Raw genomic sequence first — 22,465 nt, forward strand, 5'->3', positions numbered from 1 at the left:
CCGCCGGGGAGCTCTGCGGCCGCTTTTCACCAAAATTGCAGCTCATTCAACGCGATCGGAGCGGCGTAACGAAAAATATGCGAAGCTTTGGAGCGGATTTCTCTCTTCTTTTTTCTCGATAAGAAGAAAATGATATGCCTTGGAGCGGCTTTCTTTGTTCTTTTTCTCAACAAGGCAAAAATGCTATGCCTTGGAACGGAAATTTGAGTGTAAAAATGGGGGTCCCCTCCGCGGCACATACCCACTATGCGTTATATACTGAGTGCCCCCCCCCCCCCGGGCACAAAATCTAGTAATGGTAGCCATTCATGAGCTAACCTGTACTTACTTGTCTCTGACTGGACAACAGCGATGGCTCTGTTGCTTCCAGAGTTCCAGGGCATATATCGAGCAACATCCCTGCCTTAGCTAGGTTTCTTTTAACACAAGCGACTTTTAACCTTGGACTATTACTCTTAGCACCGCAACTGCTCAGCTAATCCATCAAGGATAACACTGATAATTTCATCAAATTCGGATGTAAAATAAGAAAGTTACAACATTTTAAAGTTTTGCTAAATTATACAAAACAGTTGTATGCACATCATGGGCGGTATGCAAATGAGGAGACTGACGACGTAATCCACTCATTGCATCTTTTTTATTTTATTACATGAAATATTCTAATTTTCTCCTCATTGTCAAGTGAAAGAACGATTAATTCCTCCCTGAACATGTGGAATTAACATTGTTAAATACCAAATGTTTCAGTCAACTTGGTCCTTAATGTCAAATCTGTAAAAAAATGAAATATTGTATAATTCAAACAATAAAAAACAAAAGAAATAGTGAGTGATGGATGACACAGTTGTGCATATCACTGTTTTGTGAAAAATAAGCAAAACTTTAAAATGCCATAACTTTTAAAGTTTTTTTTTTTTTTTGTTAATGAAATTTTCAGCGTTATGCTAGTTCGATTTTTCTCTATTTAGTCAAATTAACATTTTTCTGGGGTGGACTTGACCTTTAAGTATGGTTAACCACTTAACCCACTTTGTAAAAACGCTTTGTGAAAAGATAGCTTTAATAATCTTGTACGATAGGTTAGCCCCGCCTAGATACAGGGTTAAGGAAATTTTAGCAAATTTAGCAGATAAAGAGAATACACTTAGGAGGCTTTCACACCTACCTCCATGCAGAATTAATTGTAAATTAAAATTAATATGAGAACTACCGGTAAATGTATGTACATGTAGTTCATGCATGCTTCACAATATCTAATATTAAAGCAATATTGACTGGCCTCAGGGTGATACGACAATATGTCGCCCAAACAAGATTTATATAGCCCGAGTCGTAGACGAGGGTGATATCAATTTAGTAAGGGCGATTATGTCATTTCGCCCCCAGGTTAGTAAATATCAATTGCTATTATTAACCAAATCAGACACCTAGAGCAAAAATCGCAAAAATTTAGATATTTTAGAGTTTAAGAACGGGAATCTATTTTGTAATGTTGAGCAGGCAGACAGACAGGGCCTCTAAACTTTACCATTGTGATGTACATGTACTTGAAATGACACGTCCCTGGCCTGGGGACGCAGTGTCCAGCGTTGTCTCAACTTGATAAACATTATGACGTATAGCACTGCGCAGTTCAAGGACGTGTACAAAATGCGCAGAATACCTGAAGTTAGCTTTGCGTTAATGCCTGCTACATTTCAACGCATTTTCTCATAGACTTTCCTGAGTGGGCAATACATTTGGTCCAGGGATAAACCATTGGAAACTAGGAGGCTGTTCTCACTACGTTCCTAAAACTAGTTTACTGGAAACTAGTTTCGTGGAAACCAGTTTAACGCGTAGTGAGAACAGTCGAAGCGGTCTTGGAAGCGATCTTCTAAACCAGTTTGGAAAACCACCTCGCGATGTAGTTTTCAAGATCGCTTTGCCTCGTTAAACTGGTTTTAGCGTAAGCGAGGACACAACCGTTCTTCGGGAAGCGATCTTTGCACATTTTGAGCGCGCTACTTCTCACGACAGGTGTACAAAATGACCATGCTGCGGTTTCGAATTTCTCGCGAAACGTGTCACCCCACTGAGAGTTTCCATAGCAACAAGAGCACTTTACGTGAAGTGATTTTGAAAACCACTTTCGTGTGATCAAGTGGGAACGCTAGCAAAGCGACCTTCCAAACTGGTTTCCTGAATCGGCTTCCAGTAAACTAGTTTTAGAAAGCGTAATGAGAACGGCCTCTTATTGACCTAACATTTGATAACAGTCATAAGCAGGCAATAATGTAATTTCAATTTGCCCTGCACAGATGTCTGATACGATTGATAATGTACAGTATATCTCATGCATCACCACCTGCCTGTTTCCAGAAAAAAAAAATCTCATGGTTTGGAGTTCCCAAATTCTCAAATAAAATGTGTATTCTTCTTGCCTTTAGAACTCATATAGCCTTTTATTTTAGAACTCAACTCATATCAAGAGTTCTAATAATTTGCTTTTTACACTATCCAAATCTCATCCCTGCAACCTTGGAGATATCCATTCAAAGTTCAAGTAGCTTTGATGACTCATTTACAGAGAAATTGGCACGCATTTTCTTTCAGGCATACGTAAAAGTATAACAGGTAGGTGCAAACATGGACCTACTAGCGAGGTCTGCCAAAATGAATTGAGAGTTTTCTTTTCTATGCAATTTTATGGGGCCATTTCATGACCTTGTGCAGTGCTCAATGTATTATGGGACCCTTTAGAATTTTTCAACCTCTAAAAAGAAAAAAAAAATTTAAGAAATTATATTTTAGCAGAATTTTGTGAAGTTTAATGATAGATAACCCTATGGTTCATTATCAGGCCTATTCACCATATATTCATTTGTGGGCATACATGTATGGTTCTGAGAGTGAAAAGGAATGTCCCAAACTCCACATTCGGACAAGGTTTTCTTGTCGTCTTCAAACTACCATACTGAGACCACAAAAACGTGAGATCTATCTATTAAAAATTAAAGTAAAGACAATAAAGTGACTGAAGTATTTTAATTTTTATTGACCAACTAGCAATGTTTCACTTTTTAATAAAGGGAAATCAAAACCAAATAACTTGTAAGAAAAATTTGTCAAGTTGATATAAAGTGAAAGTTTGAACAATATTGGATAAACAATAAGAAAGTTATGAATTTGTAAAGGTTGTAAGAATTGGTAATCACTATAGGCCTACGAATGGAGACTTCAAATTGGCTGCATATGTGATGTCATAGTGATAAAGGCAAGGACTACTCATGTACATAAATGGCTAAAACATCATTTTTTCAAAAGTTATACTTGAAATTATATTTTTCTTTCATTAGGACATAAAACAATATACTACCTGGGTTATAATAAATTACTGCCCCAGCGGAATGGGTACTTATGGAGAAAACTACAAATCCCTGATCATTAAGTACATACATGTACATGTACCCTATGGGAAAGTTTCCTTGCCCCTGTTGCCAATTTGAAATGTACAGTCTCAGGATATCAATTTAATAGCAACCAAAACTTTCTTATTGCTGGTCCAATTTCTTTCAAACTTTCACCATTCTGTTTATTTATTTTTCTCCTTACCAACGCAACATTTTATGACTAAGGATGGATTCCCCTTTAAAGAATGAAGCATAATTTGAAATTCAATGACAAAAAGTAAATATTACCTATAGCAAATGGAATCAGTGGTTGTAAACTTGTAATCTTACTTAAAAATTACAATGTTCCTGTATAAACTATAATGTGTCATAGTGACATAATTATTCACAAATTTACAAAAGAAAACGCATATTTGATAAAATATTGAGCACCATATTTTACGAAAAGCCACACATACATCGTCAACAAAAAATAAATTTCAATGAAATCTAGGTCCAGATGTCAACATAAACTTCAATAAGTGTGGAAGGTCCAAAGTTATAAAAACTGCTTATTTGTACTGCAATCACTAGCCGATCCAGGGGGGGCACTGCTGATTCAACGAGTCTGCATAGCAGACTAGGTCTACTATGGCTTACTTCGAGCCATTCAGAGTCTGCATAGCAGACTAGGGGGGCACAGCCAGCCCATGCCCCCCCCCTTTAGAGAAGCAAAATTAAAATTTGTCGTGTGAAAATGCCATTAAAACAGAAGCGTACCCCGCCTTTTGAAAGTGAAGACCTTTTTGCTTGTTAATTTTTTGGGGGTGCAATATCCTAAATTTTTTGGTTAAAAACCTTTTTTTTCCTTTGCTTGTCAAATTTTTCCTCGGAAGTATGTGCCCCTTTGGAAAATCCTGGATCAGCCCCTGACTGCAATAATAATAAAATGACAAAATGTCATTCACTATGATCACAGGGAACAAAGTCAACTTGGTAATAAGCCAATACAGACATGTCTATTTCAAATGAGCAATAAAAATGCTGAATAATGCTGACAACTGTCATGTACAGTATATTTTTCTCTTATATTTGTGTCTGGATAACTAAATAATATTACATGTACATGGGGGCTGGGGGCGATTTAGCCCCGAAAATGCTCAAAGCCCTTGAAAAAAAGAGGGAGCTCTGGATATTCTTATTCATTGCAATGTTAAAGCTTACCTAATGTTGCCGATTTAGGCAGTAGGCTGCAAAAATCAGCCACCAAAAATATAAAGAAGTAATAATTATTCGCCTGCTGGGTAAAAATGTATTAGTGCATGTTCAAATCTCAATTGGGCATTTTAATTCCTTTCAACCTTTGAAAGTTCCCATGCATCAACCACCCCCCCCCCCCCCACTATCAAATATACTCCATTATTCCTACATATTTGAATATACACCATCAGATGCTGTGTTGTATTAGTTGAAGAAAAAAACATATTTCAAACAGTAGAGGGGGTAAACCTATTATACTCAGATTGAGTAAAAGTGAAAGTGAATGTACACCCGTAGCAAAAGTAATGTCATCTGTATATTTACATGCTTGGGCTTTATTGGTCTTCTCAAAATTCCTTCTGAAAAAGAAACTGCATATGTCCATGTAGGCCACCATTTTCCTTCAGAAACAACAATCTTTGTTACACCCCATTGGTTGCTATATTCATTCATATGTGATTTTGTTTATGAAGTTTGGTGATGTTGAGTGAGCAAAGTTAATCAAATATACACCAGTGTACATGTAAATTCATCATAAACATTTCATCTTTATGAAGTCATTGAGGCTCTATTAAATTTCTGATCAATAGCAACATTACATCATCCGTTTAATAATGAACACAATTTGAATACTAAAGTTTACTGTACTTGTACAGTTTGAAATTTGGGAACAGGTAGCATTCTTCAACTGTATTTCCCTTGCTCTTTGCTAGAATTTCAGCAATATTGATAATCTGGTTTTTATAACAGGCCACATGCCCACATCATCTTGTAAAAAACATTACCATTTACCAAACAAATTAAAATTCTAGTATCTAGTTCATGTAATAATCTTCTGGAATATATATTTATCGTTCATATTTTACACGTATACCCTGGGACGTATTTCTTGGAGCATACTGTATGATCACTGAATTTTCAGTAACAAAATCAGTCAATGTTTCAGTCAAAATCACAGATAACATGCTCCCCTAAACCCCTCGTTCCATTTTCTACTCACTCTTTCTCCTTCACTCCCCACCACTCCGCCCCCCCCCCCCCCCCTTTCCCTCTCTCTCTTTACTTTTTCGCTATCTCTCTCTCTTTATCTGTCTTTATTTATCTCTCTGTCTCTACACCACATGAAAACCTAATATTTTTTTAAACATTCTTTTAGTTAACATTCATGTAATTAAAATGAATTAATTCTAACCTTGTTCGCAAAGGAGAGATATTTTCAACAAGATCTCGCTGAGTCTCGATGGATCAAACTGCAGCTTCAAAAGCAACAGCTGGTCGAGCAAGCTCTTCTGCATGCGTTCGTCTTCCGGAGTTATGGGTGAAGCCATGGCGGCACCTGGCTTCCTAGCAATGACCAATCTTGAGAAACGCTAGAGCCTGGATGTTTTCCATGGAGCGATGGAGCAGTGGATGTAGGATGCGGTACATTTAGCTGATGCCATTTCCTTCAAATGAAATTTTATATATAATCAAAGATTGAGTTTTCACAATTGCTGCGGGACAGATTCTGGAACATAGTAAATGCATTGGAAAATGCCCGTCAAATCACAATGAACAACTGAGAGGTCTTTGCCAAAAATTGGTGAACTAGGGTCCCGTAACACAAAGGTTAGCGATTAATTGTACGATTGATTGTACATTATATAGTCAATGCAGTCAATCGTAGAAAAATGTTCTACGATCATTGCTAAGATTTGTGTTACAAGCTCCAGGGGAGCAGATCATCCTAAGATTATGAGCTGAAGAAATATTGCAAATGTCGTTTGTCTGTTTTCATTTTTTTTACAAAGACTGATTTGTCATGTAGGGCTTTTGACAATGTATTATCTTCATTCCAGAAAGCACCTGCATAATGGTTGCAAAAAAAAAATCCCTTATGAAGCAGAATCTTCTGATTTGGGGAACTCAGCCTGACCGTGCAACAGGAGATAAGAGGAGAGAAGTTCCCTACAAGCCAGTTTGTAGATCTATATCCATTCTACGTTTGATCAGAAGGTCACTTGTACTCTAATTAGCATATATTCAAATTACACAAAATCAACCAATGAAAATAAAGAGAATGGAGGAGCCAACTGAAAGTGGAAAAGTTTATTTAATAAAAAAAATCCAATAACAGATAGAGGATGGAGATGAATAAGATGTTGGGATGATTACATGATAAGAATGGTGAACAAAAGAATCAGATGTGGGAATGTAATGAACACATCTGAAATGAATAGGAAAAAATGACAAGAAAAGCAGGTTGAAAGTCAAATGTAAATGGATGACAACGGAAACATCAAGAATGTTAACAAAGCTAAACTACATACTGAATCTGGAACTATAAATAACTAAACTATATTACAGGAAACCAATTGTCAAAATAACAGTCCTACACTTCATTTGCAGTGAGTGAGTATTTGGTACACAGCATTGCATGCTAAAGACACAATATGAAATAAAACAGCAGACACTTCTTTTCAATGTAAAGAAATGAACCATTAATATTCAAAATAACAACATAGAAGAAATTAAGAAGAAAATAATTACTATTTTCAGAACAGGAACTTGAATCTTAGAAAAGAATCATAAAATGGTATCACTCCTTATATTATTACCGTAACTTGTATTTCACGCTCCCAAGTCACAACCAAGGCCGCCATTCAAATCATATTTATAAATAATGGGCTTTTGGTCAAAGTTCCATCTAAAATTGCAGTATATGGCTCTGCAAACACACAGATTTGATTAGAGGGAACAATTCAAACAAAACTGTTTCAGAGAACTACGAAATTCCCCAATCGATGCATTGCAAATGCAAATGTAAAGAATAAAGTGCCATAAAATCTAATATGTGACAGTGTAATTTCTTCCTACCTCCATATGAATTTCATACAAGCTGCAAAGCTATAAACTATAACGCCTGGTGATAAATCAAAAGTTGGGGCAGAGTGTTGACTTTTGCAAAATATACGAAATGATGTCATTTTTTTAACAAAGAAAATAAAAAGAAAATGAAGCTTAAAGCAGTGCTCTTAACATTAAATAGCTTGTTTTCCAGTTTTTTGTGCAAAGCTGTGCCAATACCTGGGCTTCTGTGATACCTTAGATACTATTTCACTCGAAACTTGAGCACTTTGCATTCAAAATTCCTTCCAATTACACGCCTACCCAGCGCGACACTGGCACTGGTCCAACAGTCCTACACCGGTAAAATTGCTGTCTGGCCAGTAACTTTTCAGAAATAGCCATATTTACCGATCCAACATGACTAGTAGAAAAAAATATCAAAGTGATACAAATGATATTTTCTACTCTGTTTTAAATTATAAAAAAGACTCTGGCGTCTTAATAGATGACTCTCAAAAATTAGGATATGGCTCTCATGAATTATGTTGTGTGTGTATCGTTTGTTTGCATGTCTTTGGGGGGCAATAAAAGCAAGAAAAGACAGCAAAAGAAACTTTTTAAATGATTTTTCTTGATTTTTTTTTTATTTTGGGGACCAGTAAATTTTTTGCTTCGGACCAGTAAAAAATGTAAAATATGAGTATCTACTGGTCCGACATAAACTGGTTGGATCTGTAGAAAAAAGGGGTTAGTGTGGAGCCTCCCTCCTCATCTCAAACCTGACTTAAGCAATAATGGTGATTAAGAAAAAAAAGAAAAAGGGTAAGATATGTTATTTTCTGAAAATTACATCATAATCCAATTAAAAAAAAAGAAAAAAAGAAGAAAAATTCAAAGGCATTGAATTTGCACAGAAATCAAGTTAAGGCACGCTTGCAGGTCGCCTTCATTCGACACGGGCCCCGATCGCAATGCAGGAGCGAATGACCGCTGCATCTTCCAGGTCGCACATCCCATGCTGAGCGGTGCAATTCACCGGCTCTCGTATGCATCGACTTTTGAATGCACACAGCGCTGTGTCGAACAAAAGGCAGGGGGTGTCGAATCTCGGCCGTGAAACATGGCGATACATTTCAAGTTTTTATGAATTATTGAGATGGAATTTGAAAATGAACGCTGCAATTAGAAAATTAAAAACATTGGTGCAAATATCATTTTGGGAAAAGAAATTTTAGAACAAAAGATATTGCAGAAAAGCTTAACATGTCGAATATTGGCCATGTTACTTTCTATGGTCCGAATTTGCAGGCACATCCAGTTTTATCTGCACACGGATGCACATTTGGTAACAAAGTGGCAACTGTGATGTAATGAGCCAAAAATTTTGAGGGTGCTCATGTGGTGTATCATGTAACTGTGAAATAATAAGTCAGGTGTGTGAGCAAAAATTTCGACATTTTTTATTTTTACATAATTTTCCAAGTCACAAAGACAAACACGTGATTTTTTTACAATAATATCAGAAAATAATATCATACTCACTCTTATCTCTTTCCTTTTCTTACCTTTTAGTTTTTGCGGCATTATCCTGGTTTAAGTCACCACTCCATTCACTGCCGTATATTTCGTCAGCGGCAGTGACTTCTTTCCTCTCCCATTGGCATTGACTTTGTACACAAGGAGCGCACACACACTGACACACATGAGAAGAGTGGTGACTTATTTCAGGATAAGGCATTTTTTCTTTGTCATGATTTATTTTTCTTTAGGAAGGGGAAGGTGAGGGGGGCCGGGGGCATGGCAAGAGCCCTCCCCTGGCCCCTCTGCTCTGTGTATTTACGCCAGCGCCAGTGCCGCGGCGTACAGGTGTAATGCGTCCGCCTTGGCTTTACTTTAGTTTACCTTGGAATGGAGTACCGGTACCGTTACCGGTATTGAAAAGGCCTCTATCAGTATCATTTGTTATCAACACTTGCAAAAAAGCGAAGGCAAAATATTTTCAATGGACAAAAAACAAGTTTTTTATCACCATTCTACAAATACAACATGAAATAAGGTACTCACCAGTGAGCTTCAATACATCAAATATCTGTCCATTTTGCATAGAGATCAAGTTTTCTTGGACAAAATATTATTGTTGTGATGATCCATCGGCATATACAGTGGTTTATCGTGCCTCGATGCTAGTCTACACCAAGTAACTTACATTAAACTTCATTGGCAAGAATTGACGGATATGGGATAATGGGAAAATTTTAAAATGAAAATAACAAATTAGTCATACTAGATAATTATGAGTGTTGAAGTTTATTCTCTTACATTTTGTAATATCACAATCTGTGTTGCGTCAAGCCACCATCGAAATCCAGCGAATGTACAGAATTAATGAAGCACCAGACGCGCGCCTGAATAAATGCTACGCATCAATACTGTGCACAGAATTAACCTGTTTAGGTATCAAGGATCCCGGTCAAGGATAATCTCTTTCGTTTCGGATGCCCTAAATCATCCAAGAATCAAACTTTTCTGTCTGTTTCTGTGAAGAAGCCTCATAGTTTCTCTCTTATTTATCGTGATGGCATCTGCTCGACAGATAAGTGGTGGCTTAAAGTCGGCGGCCAGTCGTCAAAAGTTGAAACAGCAGCAGCCAAACGATCGTGGGATTGCATCGCTCGCCGGGAGTTCTGGCGATAGATCAAGTGACATCCCGTACATGAAAGAAGAACACGTGCTGATACTGGGCGAGGTACGGAAAACGTCTGAATTGGATTTGGAGCAGATAACCATGCAATCGTTTAGTGTTTGATAGAGGAGGAGGGTCCCAGGGGGTATAAGTTGTCTAACCGGTACCCCCACTTGAAATTGAATACCGTGACATCGCATTTATGCCTGTGAGTGTTCAGTAGAGAGGCGCTGGTCCAAAAAAAAAAAGGATATCCTCATAATGACATAAACCAAGACAAATCATGTCTTGATAAATTGAGACTGTCCTGGCTGGTGGGGACGTTTTTTATTTTCACTCCCCCCTACGGGACAAAGACATCAATTACAGGAATTGGGAGTGAAAACTAGATTCAGTGACCTCTATCCCCCCCCCCCCCCCCCTTCACCGTCAATTTTTCATGAGTTACTCAGAGCTACCAAGTCTCACACATAATGCGTGAGACTCGAGCATTTTGGACTCTTGTTCATCCTCTCAAATCTCTGTCTCGCGCAACTATCACAGCCTATCCCCATAGTATTTGTACACAATGTCTGTGATCTCACTCAGATTCACAGAAAATCTCACGCATAGCTGGTCTTTGAACTTGGCATCTCTGCTTACTGTTTTCCAATGATTTTTTTTAATGAAACGTGATAATGATATGTTTACATTGGCTCGCACACTTGATTGGTGTCAGCACTTGACAGGTGACCATGAATGAACTTTCCTAGATTTCTTGTGTGAAGAAATCTTTAAAAACTGAGACAGTCCCTGTAAACTGGGATGATCCCAGTTTTCTGACCAGCGCCTCTACTGGTGTGAGTCTAGCCTAGGCTGCCGGCTGTGTTCTGGGTTAGAGACAGTCTAGTTTGGGAGATCAATTTCTTTAGTTTGCATTTGCTGCAAAAGGATAATTTTGCAGCAAATGAAAATGTGATAAGTAGATTCCTCATGAAGAATTGCTGTTTCACTGTCTGCTTTAAAAATTCACTGTTTTCACAAGGATTTTTGTTGTCATCCATATTCAAAACAAATGGGCTTCTGACAGTGAGACAAAAATTCGGTGAAAAAAATCTGTTCTTTTTGGTGTTTCTTTTTCCTTTTGCAAAACTAAACTTTCATATGGGAAATTGTCTCCCATATTGGCTCTGCATCGATTGTTTAACTTTGAACACATTTCATGCTCAAAAGAGGGGCTGGTCCAAAAATTGGAATTACCCTGGAAAATAAGGATAGATCTAGATCCAAGTAGTCTTGAAAATTTGAGATAGTCTTTGTCCTTGTTTATGAGAACAGGTTTTTTTTTCGCTCCCCCTGCGGGACATAGACAGTAGTTACAGGGATTGAGAGTGCTAAAACTAGATTCCGTGAACTCCCCAAATTCACCATCTTTTTTTTATTACTTCCTGTCTTCAAATAATATTGTTTAAAAATATGATATGCTTACATTGACTTGATTAGTGTTGGCAACTGATGGGTGAATAAACTTTCCTAGATTTCTTGTGTGAAGATTGAATCAATGAAAACTGAGACAGGCCCTGTAACCTGGGACAATCCTAATATTCTGACCAGCTCCTCTGTACTGATATTCCAGAATTCAGAATGGGCCTGACAAAAGTGTTATTAAACATTTTTAGCTCCATGGGCGGCGGAATGGTTTTGAAAGCCCCTGAGCTCCATTCTCATTTCAAAATCAAGCATGGAAGGGCTTAGTAACTAGAAACATTGATTCTTCAGGCATATCTAAACATTTCCTTAAGCAGTGTCAAGATGATCAAAATGAAGTGCACAGTTCATTTATTCTTACTCAAGAACCTATTTATCGCGGATAAATTAAGTTTTTTGTTTTGTTTTTTAAGAGTCTTTCTTTTGGTCTTGTTGTTTACTGTGGTGTTGTGTGAGCACTGTTAGTGATGTGTTTCACTTATTCACTATTACAGCATTTCTACAACAGGACAATGGTGTTGGTGCAGCAGGCAGCAAGGAGTAGCAATGAATCGTCCCTGTGGGACATTGCAGATGGGATCTACAATGACGCAGAAGGATACATCAGTAAAGAATCCCAGATGAGATCATTTGCCCTTCTCATGTACCACCATGGAATGGAAAATGAAAAGAATGCGGAAGTGATGGCCAAACTGTGCTCCAGGCTAGCTACATTAGAAGCGGAGGGGCTCAAGTTTAGAAGCCCTCTACTAAAAGAACTTCAGGTAAACCTTTATATCACTTTACAGCAGGGACTGCAAAGAAAAATGCGCTTAAACTTACACTCAAAGGTCTCCCGATCAAGCATACACAAGATATTCACCATGCATTTTAGGTTTCGAATTTGCCATGAAAGCTTAACACTTCTAAATCCTTTAAAATATCAAAGTAATAAATGGGAATGACAAACTTGAACAATAGATAGGTTGACCATAAAGCAAACTAAAGTGATGAATCTATTAGGGGAAATGTGAATAAGCCTCTATTACAAAAGCCACTGTGGTATGTTGAATAAAGACAAAGTTCTTATCATTGCAATTTTCCGTACTCGTGTAATATACTCCCCTTCGAAAATAATGCTATGATTTTTGATGGGCAACCTTGTTTCAGTTAAACATAATAAATAGGTACTTGTATCAAATGACATTAGCGATATGTGCTATACTATATTTCAGCTTAAGGTGCATTTAATCAAAACACGAATTAATATTCTCATTTGAAGGATGATTTTACATCCCGTGCCACATGGAAAGACCAAGATCCGAGCCGATGGCTTGCCTTTACTTGCTATCTTTGCTGTCTCTTCAAACATCTCAGGATTGGAGATAACTACATCAACGCCTTGGTGGAGCCTGTCTATACATGCCTTGACACAGTGAGTTGATCTGCCCGCTGTTAAATATTTTTCAATTACACCAGGCAGTTTCACTAAAGGGTATATCGATAAAGCTTTAATACTGTAGAGTTAGATTATTGATTTGTAACTGATCAAGATATAATCTTAAGGGTTGGCTGGTAAATTGTTTCAGTGAGCATTACTTCCCATCCTGTCTGTAATATTCCCTTTACACTAGGAAGTACACTTTGCAACCTGGGTCTAAAAACATGCTATTTTCCAGAAATTTCGAGCCCTGAATTGACCACTCAAATATTCCAACACTTTGAATAAGGTTTATTAAGTATCTTCATCTTTTTTTCCTACACTACAGCTAATAAGTGATGATTCCAGCGATGAAGAAATGAAATGTGGTTGTAATCAGGTGAGACAAAATATCAACCATTCTATCAATTTATATGGGTTTTTATGCTTCCGCCCACTGTCGGTGTTGCTGAAGGCATTATGTAATCGTTTTTTCTATTCCATCTGTCAAGTTTCTTTTGTCGAGACTAAAAACCACTTGACAGATCAGTTTGAATGATTTGATTATTTTGGGGGTGTTGAGGTAAAGAGTCAAAAGATATTTCCTACAAATTCAACTGAATTGTAAAGAAAATATCCTATATATTGAAATGCTTTGTTCTGAATAATTTGTTTCTGCATCTAAATAACTCAATTCTTAGCAATTTGAAAAATTATTTGAGTCCTATTGGCTTGACATAGTCATAGTGGGGGCATTGCGATCTAGTGGTTCAGTTTTTGTCTTTCATTTGAGGGACATGGGTTCGATTTCCAACCATGGCATGTTTTCCTTCATGAAGATATTTACCAACATTGTGCTGCATGAGACCCAGGTGAGGTGAATCGGTACCTGGCAAGAAGAAATTTATTGAACGCTTGAACGCAGCATAAGTAAAGCTAGGTAAAAATAGCAGCACTTTGTTTCCTCAGGCAAAAAGCACTTTACAAATCCAGCTATTATTATGAAGCCCTAAATAAAGTCACTATAATTATGCACAGCTGTATGTAACACTACCCAGATAATGAAACTTTTGTTTCTTTGACATTCTTATCTTACATGTAGCTCAAGTCGCTTGGACCCACTCTGGATGACCTGAAGTCTGGGCAAATGGACACCTTGGTCAACATCATGAAGGAGAAACTGCTAGGTCCCAAGTCTTCCCACTTCTCCCGCCTTCTCCTCCTCGAGGTCATTGAACTTAGAGCGAGCGGATGGCACTTGAATGACACACAGCAGCAATACTACTCCGAGGTCTTCTGTTGATAGTTGACCAAAGTGCTTCTCTGAAAGACATTCTCTGGTGTTTTGGTTTTGATGTCTTGTCATGGATAATCTCCAGGGGACCCTCTCAGAGCCATTGCTTGTGCAAGTCTTGGCTGAGGGTGATCCTTTATGTAAACTATTGTCACTTTAAGGGACAAGCCTTTGGAGAAATTGAAGAACTTTAGTTGAGCCCATCTGTGATTTGAGGCTCAAGATGTATGTTTTGCTTTCTTGATCAAGATATAGGATATCTTTACAAGCACCGTTATGTTGGTGTAGATATGGTTTGGTGCAGGAACACGAAAAGAAATCCGTCAGTGTGTGTGCTAGATGTAAAATTATGATGTGACATATTAAGATTATCATCAGTGTGCTCACAAAATGCGAAGCACATTCTTTCTACCCTAAGGAGCCACTAAAGCAGAATGAACCACAAGTGCAACCTTTTCCTGTTACATAAAGCTGTTCTTCAGTTACCCATCACTTTCCAAACGGCAAGAACCTATTCTTGTGCTTGGATCAGATTTCTAATTGGCATCATGTGAAGTTGAATTACGATCTTTGTAAATTAAAATTCTTGCTGTTTACAAGCATTCCTCAATGCAAAGTTTTTTATCAGGATATGATTGGGGTTGTAGGAAATTCAGTTCCACTGTTATAAAAAAAAGCCCTTTGAAGATTTTGTTGTCTTATTTAGCACAGGAATATAACCATTCTTTCATAGTCCTGCAGAAATGCTTGATGAAACAATCCCCAGGGTACACTTTGGTAGAAACCCCCAACCCCCAAGAATTTCAGGTATTTTAGCAAAGACTTGTTCAGAAACAAAATTACAAATTCTTGTAACCAATGGGCAAAAAGAAGAGGTAAATGAATAATTCAAAAGTATTTGAGATAAACCCTAAAATATAATTTTTAAAAAGGAGTTGATAAGGTGCTGGTAATGGAGCTTTTCAATTTTTTTCAGTTTGACAAAATGTCACATTGTGTGATCGATGATTGGTATGAGTTGAAGCATGGATTTCCATTTGTGCATGAACCCGACAGAGTGATAGCATGCAGGCGTCTTTGTACATCAAGGAGCATTTCATGAAATGCCTTGTCAGTGACTTTCACTAACCAAGTTGCTCTCGGCCAATCAGATGCAAGGATCTTCAGTAATGTCGGTGAAAGTCACTGACCAATCTCTTCACGATAGGTCTAGGGGTCCGTTTCATCAGGGATATGCCTATCCCTATTGTATGTTTTATTACATATATGCAATAACAGTCAATGCTACTGTAATTATTCAGTATGATTGTTAACAGAAATTATGCAATTGTTATTGTAAAAAGGGGGGGGTGTTTCACAAAGACTTAGATGTCAAGTTGCATGCAGTATAAAAGGCATGGCCACATTAGTCAGATCATGCGAAGAGGACACGCACTACTACATATTTATTAATAAGATTGCAGGTTGCATATCATGTATGCATCGGCATTTAAGTGCGACCTAAGTCATACTTAAATCTTTGTGAAACACCCCCCAGGTCTTTATGAAACGGGACCCCGATTTGGAGAGAGGAAGAGGGGGGGGGGGGGCTGTGATCATCCTTTTCCTCATCCCTTTTCCCATTCAGCTAATATTCATTATATCTTGAAATGTTCCTGTTTACCTGCAGTTCTCAAAAGTGAGTGAACCCCACCACAAATTGCACTCCTAGCTGAGTGTTGAATGTAGACAACAGCATTACAGTGTTTGGTGAGCCCAGATAACAGACTTCATTGAATGTAATATCTCATCACCTGACTTGAAAATTATCTTGAACACATTATATATGGCGCGGTTCACTAACCTTTGAGCACCACTGTATTTTATGTAGGAATTTTATGTTTTTTCTTATTTTCACTCATTTTATTTTTTTTAGCATCGAGATGTTTTCTGTTGGTCTGTTAACAATTTCTGTTGCTAGAGAAAGATGTCTGAGAACTGGTCCATCCCATGAAACTGTGATTCAGAGACCTATCTCTCTTCATTGATTAAGTGTCACAAAGCTTCCTATTCTATGGAGATGATGAAAATGAAAAGCTAAATATGGTTTTAAGTGATATTGATAACATATCTATTACATTAGAGAATACTACATTACATCACTATTATAACTTTTCAACAAGTATGTGCCTAATGGAAAGTCATATTTCTTCATTTTATGGCACTAAATTTGTTTTTAGAATACTTATACTTCATATGAAAATACGTGTATCTTGGGATAAAGAAAAATTTCAGCTCTCTAGATTCAATTATTCATTTCACGTAAGAGTCAGTACTTGTGTTTATGCAGCTTCCTATGTTATTCTGTTTCAAATAAGCTTTTGTTGTTTTTTGTATTTTGTTGTATATACAAATGTTATTTTATGCCATCACAACAAGAAGAGTTTGTAAATACATGCATTTGTTTCAAATAAATCATTTATTTATACATATGATTTGTAACTTGGGTATCTATGGTGTGTTTCATATGTTATCATATGAATTGTCTCACCTTTTAAAAGTTTTAATAATCATTATGATTGCATAAGTATAATCAATCATAATAAATAGGTTTAGTGTCCATTATGATACATAAAAAATCAATGCTTCTGTGAGGATAGTGAAATGTAAAGAATTTATATAGAGCTAGGATTGTCATTGGTAAATTTCAATCAATCTATATTGTGGCCAAAGATATTTAACAAAAAAATATACATGTAACTATTTAAAGTGTACATGTATGTGATCTAGTATTGCTTAGAAGCACAATATACAAATAACCGTGTTAATGAGTGCAATGGATCTTTTCATCTTTCACCTCATGAAGTATTCTGTCCATTGCACGAATGAAGGAACGTTCATTATTTGGTGTATATGACACTTGAAACTAGATTATTTTTCATAGGATATTATCAATTTGATGCAAAATATGACCATGCAGTGCAAGCTAGGTCTGTTGATTGTCGCGTATGTTGCGTACAATGCACGCATGCAATGGACAAAATCATATGGATCCAACATTGCACGATGAATAGATCCTAAATTGCACGGTCAATGGCGTCATTGTAAAATGGTCCGAATGATCGATATCAAACAACCAACCAAATGCTAAGGATCTATCTAGGTGTCGTATAAATAGTTTTATGAAACACTCCTAGCCTTTTTTGTATAGATACTTTTTTGAGACATTGATTTGATCGGTGCAAGTGGGAGATATTTCCTACATTTGAGAGCAGCAGTAGGCAAGTCACCTGTAGCCACACTGGTTAGAAATATGTAGAACCATTACGTTATTGACATAATTATTATATACCGTTTTAGCAACCAAATTATGGCATGTTTTTTTGTCTTCATAATACTTTTTTTTAATAGAAAATCTCTTTCAAAAAACTTCAGGTTAGGTAATCGGATAAATGTAATTTTGGGTAACTAGACGAAAGGTCATTTGTGGGTCAATATTTCAAATACAGTTTTCAGAATCACCGATTGTTATTTCCAGAGATTGGCAAGTCTGGCTTCAAGGGTCATGTTGAAACTATTTTGTTTTCGTGGGAAATTCCTCTTTTCTGCCACTGATTCCATTTTGGGGTTGCACAAGGTTGGCAACTACGAAATACTTTGACAGCAGCCTCAGCAGTGTTATCTTTTTGTCTCACCTGCATAGCAGAGTGGGACTATAGGCGCCGCTTATCCGACAGCGGCGGCGTCAACACCAAATCTTAACCGAAGGTTAAGTTTTTTAAATGACAGCATAACTTAGAGAGTATATGGACCTAGTTCATGTAACTTGGACTTAAGAGTAATCAAGTATCACTGAACATCCTGTGTGAGTTTCATGTCACATGACAAAGGTCATTTCAGGTCAATGAACTTTGGCCAAGTTGGGGTATTTGGTTGAATTACCATCATAACTTTGAAAGTTTATTGGTTAGTTCATACAACTTGGACATAAGAGTAATAAAGTATCACTGAACATCCTGTGCGAATTTCATGTCACATGACAAAGGTCAATGAACTTTGTCAATTTGGGGGGGGTATCTGTTGAATTACCATCATAACTTTGAAAGTTTATGGACCTGATTCATGAAACTTGGATATAAGAGTAATCAAGCATCACTGTACACATCCTGCGCCAGTTTCAGTTCACATGACCAAGGTCAAAGGTCAATTAAGGTCAAACTTTGGCCATGTTGGGGGTATTTGTTGAAATACCATCATAACTAACTCTGCAAGTGTATTGGTCTATTTCATTAAACTTGGACATACATGTAAGAGTAATCAAGTATCATTAAACATCTCTTGTGATTTCAGGTCACATGACCGAAGTCAAAGGTCATTTAAGGACATTGAACTTGGCCATTTTGGAGATAATTATAAGATTGCTGTCATATAACTTTCAAAGTTTATAGATATAGTTTATAAAATGTGGATATAGGGTAATCAAGTATCACTGAAAAGTCTTAGGTTGCATGATCAAGGTCTAATGTCATTTATTTATTATAGTATAGTATCATTATATGAATGGTGTTTTTTTTAATTATTTTATAGGAGTTTTCAAAGTCAGCACTGCTGCTATATTGAATTGCATGATGCAGGTGAGATTGCCAGAGGCGCGCTCCACTTGCTTTAAATTGTGACAATGGCATTTATTCTATCAATTTTAAAATAAAATCAATAGATAAGTGTCAATGTTGCTTAAATATTCTATCCAGTAGGATTGGTCTGTGCAACATCAGAACTGCCATGATTGATTTTTCTTCAACGATTCTAGCAGCTAGAGACTTTCGGAACATTCAGCATGCAGAGGTGATAAAGGGATTTATCTATGTGTTTAAACAAGCCTTGCTACTGACTGGTTTCACATCTTCAAACATGGTTGCACATACATCACAAAAATTCAGAGCGAGTTTAAAGACTTGATTCCATGCCTGCATTCTTGATCTTCATGGACAAGATTTGACCAAAACAGGGTCAATGTGAGAATCTGCAAGTCCCTTGTTAGCAATAAAACTTCTTGATTTTCTTCTGAAAACCCTAGATATTAAATCTACGTCAAGTTTGCGAAATGGCCGACCAAAGTGATGGTCTTCTGCACAAGTTGAACTATAGCAGAACTGCTGAATTGAATTTATTTTAATAAAGATCATCACCAACTGTCCACTGTTACCGAAACTATATCTCTATGGATTGAATTGGAATTAATCTTATTTGAGGATCAATCCATAGACATTGCGCATTGACATCATTATGCCTCCATTTTAGATGACACCACTGCCTTGCAGCATTGGTTATCTGTAGGTAACGCATCTCTTACAACTCCATTTATGTGCATTCCCATATCCTCTGGAAGAGGGCGCTATGCGATGACATCATACGCATAAGGTCTACGGTATACATGGCTATCCATACTTTCACCAAATCCAATTCATCAATTAAAGACCAAAACAACTGCGACACAAAAATCGAATTTGTAAGATTTTATTGCTACAAAAACATGGTCACAAAAGAGTTGCACAAGACTCTACAGGTATTGAAAGACAAACGGTATTCTCATGGCTCTATATACAATATTTATAAACAAAATTAATTTTTTAATACAAATAAGTAAATGTATATCAGTAATCTGGAGAATGTTACTACATGTTGGTATGAAGGAAGAGGCCCCATGTCTGCGCACCTAAAACTCCAACTTAAAGGCAAATCCAGCCTTGGCCATAAAATGTTGTGTTGGGAAGGAGAAAAATAAATTAAACAGAATGGTGAAAGTTCGAAAGACATCCGACAAGCAATAAGAAAGTTATAGCTGCTTTAAAATTGAGATCACTAATACTATGTAGATTTCAAATTGGCAACTGGGTAAGTAAATTATGACAAGGGGCAAGGACAACTTTCCCATAGGCCATGTACTTTATTATCAGGGATTTGTGGTTTTCCCTAAGTACCCATTCCCCTGGGGCAGTAATCTAAATATAACCCAGGTAGTATATTGTAGTATGTCCTCATGAAAGAAAAATATAATTTGAAATTAAACTTTTGGGAAAAATGGCATTTTAGCCATAATATGTATTGAAGTACATGGAAGAGTAGTCCTTGCCTTACATCACTATGACATCCCATATGCGGCCAATTTGAAATCTCCATGGGTATAGTGATTACCTATATTTACAACTTTTAAAAATTCATAACTTTCTTGTTGTTTGTCCAATATTGTTCAAACTTTCACCTATCAACTTGTCTGATTTTTCTTTTCCTTATAAAAACAAGTTTTTAGTTGGCTTGGATTCCCCTTTAAAGGACAAGTCCACCCCAACAAAAACTTGATTTGAATAAAGAGAGAAAAATTCAACAAGCATAACACTGAAAATTTCATCCAAATCGGCTGTAAAATAAAAAGTTATGACATTTCAAAGTTTCGCTTCATTTCACAAAAACAGTTATATGAACGAGCCAGCTACATCCAAATGAGAGAGTCGATGTCATTCACTCACTATTTCTTTTGTTTTTTATTGTTTAAAATATGAAATATTTTGATTTTCTTGTCATTGTCATGTGAAATGAAGTAGCATTTCCCCTGAACACGTGGAATTCCATTATTTTAACATTTTGTGCTTCAGGCAAGGAGGTCCCAATCGTCAAATTCGTAAAAATTGAAATATTGTATAATTCAAACAATAAAAAACAAAAGAAATAGTGAGTGAGTGACATCATCAACTCTCTCATTTGGATGTAACTGGCTCGTTCATATAACTATTTTGTTAAAAATAAGCGAAACTTTGAAATGTCATAACTTATTTTACATCTGATTTTCATGAAATCTTCAGCATTGTGCTTGTCTGATTTTTCTCTATTGATTCAAATCAACATTTTTCTGAGGTGGACTTGACCTTTAAGATTAAATGTGGATTTATTTTTATTCCACAAAATTTTTCACTTGATAATGTTCCTCATATTCTTATAAGTGTGCACAAAATCTCATAAAAGCTTTTGAGAAATATGCAATTTTCTTTTTAAATCTCGGCCAGTCAATTTCTGATTGAACAAAAATATGGTGCCCCACGTCTTTGCACCCATTCATTTTTACATATGATTCTGTGATTTTGATGAGATAAGCTGCATTTTGAGGCCGTCACTTAAAATGCCTGGAATTCAATATTTTTCCACCATTTTGAGTCAAAATGAATATCTGTCTTTGTATTTCAGGTGAAAAGTTTGTGGTTGTTGCGTATCTTCCTTTATTAGAATCGCGCAGATACGCGTGTGCCCAGACAACAGACTTGGGCCCCTTTACCATACAGTTGTTAGAAGAATATTGCCAAAGTAAGTTAAATCTAATAGGACCAGGGCTCGTAACACAAAGCTTAGCAATGATCGTAGAACATTTTTCTACAATTGATTGCATTGACTACAATGAACACTCAATCGTAAAAACCAAGCATACGATTAATCGCTAACCTTGGTGTAACTGGATCCAGATGATGGACTTTGAATAGATTTGACTTCATAGAAAAGGTAAACAATACATAACACATGGTTTTCTGGTTCTGCCATAGAAAATTGCTTCAATTTGGGAGTTTATTTGGCTTTTACACAAGCTCATTTTGATTTGACTGTACATATGCAATTTCTCATAATTATATTGTTTTACAGCGACAAAAACTGGGACAATAAGCTTTGGAGCCCAGGACCCCAGGTCCATGTCCTACAAAGAGTTACGAATGATCCCATCAATTTCTACTGTATGGAAATCCATCCATACCATCATTTTTTTCTATAAAAAATTCACACAATCTCCTAAGTACAAAAAGAGAATCACACTTAATCTTCAAGAGAACAATGAATCTATGAATATACATATCTAGAAAATATTTTGAACAAATTTGCATTTTATATGTTGACGGTGCTGCATGGCCGTCCATAGTTGTGGCTGATGGGATCAATTGCAATGCTTTGTAAGATGGGGGCCCTGGGGAGCGTTTCATGAGAGGACTTGTCAGACGTTTTATCCGACAAGTCCTGTTTTATCCGACAGTTACTATAGTAACAGTTCTTCTCAACCAATCAGAATCCAGGAAAGTTGTCAGATCTGACAACTTGTCCGACGAAAATATTGATAAAATGCCCCCCTGGGGAGTGTTTCATGA

The 22,465-nt window shown here is 36.8% G+C and overlaps 2 protein-coding genes across 2 annotated transcripts in view; one reads left to right on the plus strand and one right to left on the minus strand.

Annotated features, from left to right (window-relative positions):
- Positions 1–9,868, minus strand: part of LOC121411888 (leucine-rich repeat serine/threonine-protein kinase 2-like) — a 108,734-nt gene extending 98,866 nt beyond the window's left edge. The window contains 2 exon segments of the mRNA XM_041604775.1: positions 5,827–6,079; positions 9,783–9,868. Coding sequence (XP_041460709.1) covers positions 5,827–5,962 — 136 coding nt within the window. The 5' untranslated portion in view covers positions 5,963–6,079; positions 9,783–9,868.
- Positions 9,869–9,904: 36 nt separating this feature from the next.
- Positions 9,905–16,775, plus strand: LOC121411891 (MIF4G domain-containing protein B-like). The gene is made up of 5 exons (XM_041604777.1): positions 9,905–10,209; positions 12,108–12,377; positions 12,875–13,027; positions 13,362–13,412; positions 14,115–16,775. Exons 1-5 carry the CDS (start codon positions 10,039–10,041, stop codon positions 14,313–14,315), a joined length of 846 nt encoding a protein of 281 aa, XP_041460711.1. The 5' UTR covers positions 9,905–10,038; the 3' UTR covers positions 14,316–16,775.
- The last annotated feature ends 5,690 nt before the right edge of the window (positions 16,776–22,465 follow it).

Source organism: Lytechinus variegatus, chromosome 3 (genome assembly GCF_018143015.1).
Source record: "Lytechinus variegatus isolate NC3 chromosome 3, Lvar_3.0, whole genome shotgun sequence".
NCBI lineage: Eukaryota > Metazoa > Echinodermata > Echinoidea > Temnopleuroida > Toxopneustidae > Lytechinus > Lytechinus variegatus.